This window comes from Elephantulus edwardii, unplaced genomic scaffold, assembly GCF_000299155.1.
Source record: "Elephantulus edwardii isolate Elephantulus edwardi_28Jun2011 unplaced genomic scaffold, EleEdw1.0 scaffold00113, whole genome shotgun sequence".
Classification (NCBI taxonomy): Eukaryota; Metazoa; Chordata; class Mammalia; order Macroscelidea; family Macroscelididae; genus Elephantulus; species Elephantulus edwardii.
The window spans coordinates 3,067,985-3,077,966 of NW_006399863.1; the positions used below are offsets into that span (position 1 = coordinate 3,067,985).

The window sequence follows — 9,982 nt, forward strand, 5'->3', positions numbered from 1 at the left end:
TACATAATTTATCCAGTTTTTCTCAGTCTTACCCCAAAACCTGCTGCAAGTCCCATTCTACAACAGTGGGACTATGCAGTATTTGTCCTTTTGTGCCTGAGATATTTCACTCAGCATAATGTCCTCCAGGGTCACCCAATTTGAATAATATTGCATGAGTTCCTTGTTTTTCAATTCAGCATAGTATTCCATTTTGTGAATATACCACAGTTCTCTATCCATTTGTTTGTTGATGGGCACTTGGGTTATTTCCAGCTCCTCGCTATTGTGAACAAAGCCACAATAAACATGGGTGTACATAAATCTACTTGAATGTCAGTTATGGTCTCTTTAGGGTATATTCCCAGTAATGGAATTGCTGGGTCAAATAGTATCTCTATTTGCAACTTTTTGAGAAAGCGCCATACCACTTTCCACAGTGGTTGCACCATTTTACACTTCCACCAACTGTGAATAAGGGTTCCAGTTTCTTCACAACCTTGCCAGCATTTGTTGCTTGCTGTTCTTCTGTTAAATTTTGCTATTCTTAATGGGGTGAGATGATATTTCATAGTTGTTTTGATTTACCTCTCTCTCAGAGATAGGGATTTCTTCATGTGCTTCTTGGCCATCTGAATGTCTTCTTTGGTGAAGTGTATGTGTTATTCTTAAAGGTTGTACCATAATTTATTTCATGAAAGCCCTTATTATTAGACATTTATATATTTTTGTTTAAGACCAGACTGAAACCCACATCTTTGCAAAATTATGCAATTTGTTCCTTAAGTGGAGGTAGAGTTATTAGATTAAAAAACAGATTTCATTACACATTTTATAGCCATGTTTAAAAAGGAAAACAAAAAAAATACCCTATAAATAAATTTTTAAAAGTTAACTGTGGAGGGAAAAAAGTTAACTGTGACAGGGAAAGGGGAGGGAGGAAAATATAAAACAATGAATAAATGAAAATCCTACCTTTCCATAAACTTTCATTAAAATAACAACAAAATAGTTGTTCTTTTTAGCAAAAAGTAAAAAATATAACTGAGTTTTCTCATTAACAACTCCACATAATACCAAGCAGATACATTCTAATCCAGACTACATTCAATACAAGCACTATACTGTCAAGACACCAATTAAAGAAAAATAGCATTGCTATTTTCCCCTCACCGATTCTACTTCCACTTCAAAATGTTTGTTATTCAGCCAAATAATCTGAAAAGGTATTTAGGTGATGAAGTAAAAGCTATTTTAAAGTCTGTTCTCATCCCATTTTATTAAGATGAAATAAATTGCCATATATACTAAAAATAGCTCAACATTCTGAAACTCAATGCCTGTTTGCCAGAACAATGTTAGTGATGCATATTCTACGCATTCTTTCCCCAAATAAGGCATGTGTAGTGCATAAAATTCAGAACTGAAGCCACCAGGTATCTGAAATAACATCAACTTTAAAAATTTTTTTAAAAGCTAAAGGATCCTAAATAGAGTTGTTCTGACTTGATAGCCCATAATAACACTGCTAGCAAAAAAATAAAGTAAAAAATCCCTAAAAACCACAACCAGAGGCCAAAGGATCCAGTAGTTACTTTCATAAAACAGACTGTACTGAAATGGAATTTTTTACTCATCGTTTTAATTGTCTGAGATAACAGTGAATCTAGTTTAAAACTTACTACTAGTATTTTCTGATATTTCCATAAAGTACTGAGTATATCTCAACATATGTTTGTCTAATTTCCCTCGCACAAACGTGATTTTATAATGGCTTTAAAATTCACTTTTCTAATAATATAAAAGAATTAACAGAACAAAACACACTAGATAGCTATAAGGTTACTCATCAGAAAAAGTATAAGTAGAATGATAAAATTACTCCTATTTTTTTCAAAAAATGCAGATGTAAAAAATTTAAAAAATTTTGAATAAGGAACTCAAAGGAATAAAAACTCCAAAAACAAGAATTATAAGCACTTTCCAGCTGTTAAAGTTATAATATAAAATATTTACACTGTATGTAACTAAAAATTAGAAATGGATGATGAATAATGTGAGAATTGACAATGAAGAGGTTACTGTAAATTTATAATATTCAGAGAAACCCATCAAGCATTTACTTCCTAAAATACATATACCAAGCAAGTATTTATTTCTCCAAAATACATATTATGTATTTAAACATATACATGTATTAAAACTTTCCAATTAATATATTATTTTTTAAACAGTGGTTTAACCCTTAAGTAGTCTCTCATTATGCCAATAAACTATTTTAAATAGAGCTATAAAAAAAATTTTAAACTGATGGTTAAGCCACAACGACCTTGAAAACATACTTTAACTATCATAATTTAAAAGAGCTGTCAAAATCTATAGACAAATCAGAAAACTAACCTTTTGAAAGCTTTGTTTCTTCTACCACTTTGGTTAGATGCCCCTCAACGATCAGCTTCTCTGCCAAAGAAAATAAACGTTACTATCCAAGCCCAAAGCAAGCAGTGTTTCCCTGAGCGAGGCAGTGAAGCACATTCCATGTCCAAATTTAAAACTGATAACATTACTCCTATTACCAGGCTTGAACAAAAACTTGAACCTGGAAGGGGAACTGAGAGAACTTGGGGACTATGTTAAAGCAATCAGATTAATGGAGGAAACTGGGGGTAGAAGAATTTGAAAATATAAAATTTTGCTTTTATTTTTTGTTAATTTCTACATTATTAAGAAAGCTATTTAGAGACCTGGAACAAGCAAATCAACACTCTTTAACGATATTAAGATGATATAAAAGAAGTCTGATAAAAGTATTTTATTTAAATAAAGAAGTGATAAAAATAAAGTTATACCAGTAGCTTACTTTTCCCTGATAGAATTTAGCTGATGTGTTAAAATTTCAGTACACATAATCATTTCATAGAATAGTTATAGAAAGAAAAAATGTTATTTCTTTTGTTTTATGGGGTATTCTCTGTAAACGTACAATGCCATTTTAAAAATGTAATTTAAATTTATACTTTCATATTCTGCATTTTTTAGGTTAATAATGTATTCTTTAAACTTCAAATTCTTCACTTTACACTTTTTTCCCCCTTTCTGGTTTTGTACCATGGAATCGGATCCAACTAGCACAGGAGGAGATTGCCCCTCCTTCTTCAGCAGAGCATCTGGTGGATTGAAACCACAGCCTTCGGGATTGCAGGACAGCTACTTGCCAACAGGCCACCAGAACTCCCTCTACTTTGTTGTTGTTGACTGCCTTCTACTCAAGCACAACTCATAATGACTCTCTGTACAAAAGGCAGGAAGGCTTTCTATAACTAGTGACATTTATCTAAGTTCATAGAGTCTCTGGAGGCATGTTGTTTAGGAAGTGTATACCACTCCTGCTTCCAAACCCCCTTCCCTACTTTACACTTTTGAATTTTCTGAAATAATTTCTCTATTCTTTCACTCTTTAAAATATAAAAACTAGATCTGCCACTGAAACACTCCAAGATCATCACAATGTCAAAATCTGTGGTTTCTTTTATAATTTTCATTCCCATGGCAGGCATTACAATTTAAATTATGAGGAGTCTCCTCTTAAGCAATTTACTGTCTCTGAAAACCTGCTAGAGAGAGAGAGTCAGCTATGAGTTGGTTCTAACTTGACAGCAAACAAAACCAACCAACAACAAAGAGTAATGCGAGACTCTTGGTTTCTCTTTTTCATAATCTTTATCCCTGGTGCTCTTAAACATCAGTGACTGTTTTTCATTTTATTAACTGAGATTTATATAACTTAGAATCAAACATTTTAAAGTGAACAATGTAGTTGCATCTCGATTATATTCACAATATGATGTGACAACCACTTCTGCCTAATTCCCAAACATTTTCATTACCCCAAAAGGAAGTCTGTACCTATTAAATCGTCACTGCCCATACCCTCCTACCCTCAGTCCCTGACAACTACTGCTCTGCTTTCTGTCTCTATGGATTTATCTTTTCTGTATATTTCATAAATGACATAATGGATGGGCATTTATATTTGTCTTCAGATACAGTTTTAAAAAACTTAATGTGCCGAGCACCATGTGCAGCCTTTGAATTATACTCTTTCTAGCTCTGGTGAGAATGGCACTGCCAGCTCTAAGATGGTATCTCCTTGGTGATCTGAATCCACCAGGCGCTCCACCAGATAAAGATGTGCAATCTCCTCTCCTATGATTTACAGTCTTGGAAACTCCACGGAGGGTCCGCTATGACCCAGTGCTGATTTGACAGCAGTGAGCTTTGAGTTTTTCTATTTCTTAAACAATCTTTCTGTCCTCTTCTAACGTCTTTCCCCCCCTTTTTCCTCCCTTCCTCCACACTTTTAGAATTCTTACTATTCAAATGTTAGTTTCTAGGATTCATTTTCTTACAGTTCCTCCCAGTCTTTTTCTCTTAAAAACCAACAAAGAACCTTTTTAATCATAGTTCTTCAGTATATGTTTGTCTTTTCTAATAATTTGAAATAATTTTCTTTTCTAATCTTCATTTTTTACAAGGATTTCGTTTTCAAGAATCCTACATGCATTTTGCTCCTTTTCTTGTTTCATTCATAAAATATATTTCTGATAAAATGAGTTACACCTTCTTTGGTATTTTCTTCTACTCTTTACACTTGACCCTATTTTCTTCCTAGTCTCATGCTCAGTGTATTATTACTATTTGGTCAAAATATTTTTTATTTGGAGTTACAGGTTCACTTCTCTCCTCCAGGAGAAAACATAAACTCGAGGAGTAAGACACTACAGCACTGAGCTTTGTTTAGAACATCTTATTAAACTGTCTGAAGCCCCTGGATTTATAGGGTGGTGTTTTGTTTTGGTTTTTTTTCGTTCTTTTTTTCTGAGCAGTGAAGACTACACGGGCTTTTAATGCTGAGCTCATGCATAAAACTTAGCAAATGAAAGAGGCAAATTAAAGGGCATAAAAAAGGAGCTGAGAGGGATATTCCTGTTCTTGGCCATTGTCCCACTGAACTGGTGTTTATGAACTGTTTTGAACTCTGTGTTTCTCAATAAAGAATCCCTTCAGACAGCTGGTGGTCTTGTCTCTCTCCTAGTATTAGAGGGTGAAGCAATAAAAAGCTAATAGATTTATATGTGTATAAGCAGGGCTTATGGTCAGTCAGGTGGCATGGTGGCAACATACTGGCTGACAATTCAAAGATCAGTATCAATTGACTATTTTCTCTAAGTCTGGTCAGTTTCTCTGGAGTGAAATCTTCAACCTCCTTTTTGAGGAATATAAACCAGGTGACCAGCACACTGATTCAGTACATAGATACTTTCTTTCAGTGACCATCTCTTCTTCAAACAAGATGCTTAGCTGTACCTTAAGTACCCTAGTAGGAAGTGTCCACTTTAGACTCCAGAAAGGAAACTTCCAAACATTAGGTGAGGAAAAAAAGACAACTATCTGAACAGAAAAGGGAAACTGGGGTAAAACCACCCTTACTATTCCTGTTTTCAGTACCATACTGCATCCCTGCCCTGCTTCAGAGGCACAAAGTGCCTCTGGTATCTGAGACAGAGTTTGAAGCTAATTTTTTTGGCTATCTTTTGGGGCCTTAGTGGCCTAGTGGGTGAGCAGCTGCACTGTCAAGTCAAAGGCAGACAGTTCAAATCCACCAGCTGCTCCAAAGGGAGAAAGATGGGCAATCTCCTCCCACACTACTCTGAAAACTCAGTGAAGGATCGGCTATGAGTCAGTTCTGACTTGGTAAAACTTAACAATAACAAACACCTGAAGACCTTAAAATTAGAGAAAGTGGAAACTCAAATCTATTATCACTTTTTAAAAAATGTTTTCCATAACTTTTCTTGACACCTACCATCTGCTGTATTCTCTTCTGTTATTGGTAGATGCCAATGAATTGACAATTCTAAACAAACAGGTAAGTTTGTCTTTAATAGAAGCTTATTATTTCCCTTTTTAAGTCCTTTTGCTTTGCTCTGCACATCCCTTCTTTCTTAGCCTATCAATGTATTTCTGTTCCTCTAATTGTAATCTCTGTATGTGTGCTATCTTTTTAACATCTTTGTCAACAACAAAACTCCATTTATAATGACTTTCAAAACCTGCTACCTTTGAATAATTTCTAAATGCTGAGCCAGATTCAGCTCTCTCTCCCAAGTTACAGACTCCTATGTTCAAATATTTTGCAAATATTCACCCAGGAATCTCACAGGGTCTTAATTACAAAATATTTAAAATGGAACTTTATTATCTCTTCCTATCTCCTCAATGGTTATGATTTCTTTCTTCTCTAAGCTTATACAGCTCTTTATTTATAACTCTACTAACCTTTTAAACTTATATTGTAACTATTTATTTATATTAACCTTTCCAAACATATTATTCCTGGAAAATTCATTCCTTCAAACATTTACCAGGTAGAGTATTAGGTATTCCCCATTAATTATCAAGATGATAAACCATGATCTAAGAATTTAGATTATGATATTATCTCATTAATAAGTTAATTCCCAACACAATTCTGACATGAGATATCCACATCATTCAAATGTATCAAATAATAAAATGAGCTCAGATTTTGAAAGTCATTCCAGTCTTATCTAGACCTTGATAATCTCAGCACCAACTAGTTTCTAAAACTATAAAGACACAATGTTGATTTCATTGTTAGTTACAAGCCTGTTGATTTCGACTCATGGAGATCTCACTCCAGGACGGCAGAACTGGCACAGAGCATCTATGGCTGTGGACCAGAAACAAATCTCTAGGCCTTTGCTCACAGAGCTTCTGGGTGGGTTCCTCCAACACCAACTTTCTGGCTAACAGTCCAGAGTGTAACCCTTTGCACTACTCAGAGACTTTGTAAAGCCACACTGGTTTTGTTATAAGCTGTACTGAACTGATTCTGGCTCTCAGCTATAACATGTTATAGAGAGCAGAGCTGCCTCAAAGGGTGCCTAGACCGTAATCTTTATGGGAGGAGATCACCAGGTCTTTTCTGATACAAAGTGAATTGTGGATTCACCAAGAGAACCAAGAGACAGTCTCAACCCCAAACCCATTGCCATCAGTCAATTCTGACTCAGAGATCCAAGGACCCAGCCGATCTGCATAACCACAGTATAACCACTGGGTTTTTGAGGTTATCCTTTTTTGTGGAAGGAGACTGTCACATCTTTCTCTCATGAGTGGTGGCTGAATACAAACAGTAGACCTTTTGGTTAGTAATATAACACCTGGCCACTGTGCTGCCACAGATTCTTCTCAATGACATTACATCAACAAACCCCCAAATGTTCCCATCAAGTTGATGCCAACTCAACAGGGCAGGGCAGAATTGCCGCACAGGGTATCTATCTAGTGCTATAACCTTTACAGAAACAGACGGCCATATCTTTTTCCTGCGGAGCTCTTAGCAGATTTGAAATGCTGACCTTTTGGTGAGCAGCTGAGTACTTAACTACTGAGATACCAGGACCTTGAAAGACAGATATTCATTCTCTCTTTCATTGCTCTCAACAGATTAGGATAATAATAATAATTCACTGTTCAAAACCTTTTCACCCATATAACAAAATCTCAAGTCCTTATCATTACTACAAGATCTAGCTCAGGGGTCAGTAAACTAGGTTTTTATAGTGTGCAGTCTATTTGGTAAATGAAGCTTTATCAGACCACAGCCGAGGCATTCATTTATATATCAATCATCTCTTGCTACTTTCCACTGTAACTTCCACTATTCTAGGATTCTGACTTACAATAAGCCTGAAGGACAAGAATGCAACTGCCTCTTTGGGTTCCTTGGCTGTAAGTCTTTCTGCAATCAGACTGCCTCCTCTTTCTCCAGGGGAAAGCCTAGCTGGATTCATAAAACTGACCTTTTGGGTAGCAGCCAAGTGTCTTAACTACAGTACCAGCAGAGTGTTTCCACTACATAGCAAAGTTGGTAACAGCAATCTTATAGCCAGTAAGATCTAAAATATTCACTGGCCATTTATAAGGGGGGGCGGGGGGGGGGAAGAAAAACAAACCTAAAATGCTCACTTCAGTTCCCCAAGATAATGTACAAATCAATCACCTATCTCCCTAAGGAGTTGACAGCCACACTCTCGTCATTCCTGTTCTCCTTACAGTATTAACTTTTTCTTCAATATCTGATATATTATTGGTTGAAAAAGAATGTAAGGTCACTGAGAGAAAAGTCAGAAAACATAATAGAGCTGCAAGAGCTGTCAAAGACGGAACAGAATCAAACTAATTTTATTTCTTATTTAACAAGAGGAAAAGAATGTTTCTAAATATGTGGTACAAAATAAGAGACAATTCAAACAAGATAATAAAAAGTTTAAAGGGGAGCACAAGCATGTCAAGATTAGATTAAGTTCTTAAAGTCAAAGTACCATTTTCCTCACATGATCAAACAATGAAGCAGAAGCACTTTCAGATCCTGATGTCAGTTGTGTAGGAATTTTAAATAAAGCTGGATATAAACTGGGCATTTTTTGGTTAACAACCAAGTATAAGCTCATCGGCTGTTTCTGATTTAGCTAACAATCAGCTGTGGGCTGGAAGCCTCTTGTTTAAGCAATCAGGACCTGGTGGAAGGGCCTTTGTATTTAAAAGTCAGTTGGTCCTGCCTAAGGGTGGTGAGTCTCCAGCTAGCAGCAGTTGAGTTCTGGAGGCTAAGGGTTTCTGATTTACTTAAAAGCTGGGTTTAAATAAAGTAACAGAGGGCTAACCTAAAAAGAGATAATCTGCTCCTATATATAACTACCCAACTGGAAAATATTTCTTTTAAATCTCAAGGTTGGTTTTATTGATCAGATAATGTCATATCTAGGACATCACATTGACATGAATGAGATGACAGCTTAAAAATGGCATGTTGTTAGGGAGCTGTGGTGGCCTAGTGGCAAGACGCTGCACTGCAATGCCAGAGGTACAAGGTTCAAATCCACCAGATGCTCTGCTGGAGAAGGAGGGTGAAATCTCCTCTTGTACCTGTCAGATCTGATTTGACGGTACACGTAAAAAATGATACAATTAAAATAAATAAATAAATAAAATGGCATGTTGTTATTAAGGGCCACTGAACTATCTACCACTCATAGCAACCCTATAAACAGACTGAAACTATGCCCTATCCTATGCCATTCTTAAGATCACTGTTGTAGTCACTGTGTCAGTCTTTCTTGATGAGGGTCCTCCTCTCTCGCTGACCCTCTACTTTCCCCAGTGTGACGTCTTTTTTCCAAGTACTTGTGCCTCCTGATAACAGGCCCAAAGTAGGTGCGATGAAGTTTTTGCATCACATGCCTCTAAGGAGCACCTTGGTCATGCTTGAAAGGCAGTCTATGGTATAACCAATGCTATTTACCAACACCATAATTCCAAGGCATCACTTCTTCTTTGGTATTCTTTATTCATATTCCAATTTTAAGATGCAAACAAAGCAACTGAAAATATCAGTTGGTTCAAGTGCACCAAATCCTTTAAACTAAGATTCTTGCTCCTTAATACTTTAAAGATATCTTTGATAGCATATCTGCATTGTGCAACACATCTTTTGATTTCTTGACTGATACTACCATGGGTTTTGATTATAGATCCTTGACAACTTTAACCCTTTCTCCATCTCTTATGATGCTGTTTATTGGTTCAGTGGTGAGCATTTTTGTTTTCTTGATGTTGAGATGTAATTTGTAGTGAAAGCTGTAGGTTTTTTTATCTTCTGTAGTAAGCGATTCAGGTCTATTGTACTTTCTGCAAGCATGGTTGTGTCATCTGTATAAAGCAGGATGTTATGCACACCCATGTTTATCATGGCTTTGTTCACAACAGCAAGGAGTTGGAAACAAACTAAATGCCCATCAACAAACGAATGCATAGAGAAGCTGTGGTATATTCACACAATGGAATACTACCCTGCATTGAAAACAAGGAACTCATGCAATATTATTCAAAATGGGTGACCCTGGAGGACATATGTTGA

General features: G+C 36.1%; 1 protein-coding gene across 3 annotated transcripts in view; it reads right to left on the minus strand.

Moving 5' to 3' along the window:
- SLMAP (sarcolemma associated protein) overlaps positions 1 to 9,982 on the minus strand; it is a 183,965-nt gene that overhangs the window by 38,361 nt on the left and 135,622 nt on the right. For all 3 annotated transcript variants that reach the window (XM_006892206.1, XM_006892207.1, XM_006892205.1), the window contains one exon: positions 2,380 to 2,439. In XM_006892206.1, coding sequence (XP_006892268.1) covers positions 2,380 to 2,439 — 60 coding nt within the window. The remainder of the gene's footprint in view (positions 1 to 2,379; positions 2,440 to 9,982) is intronic.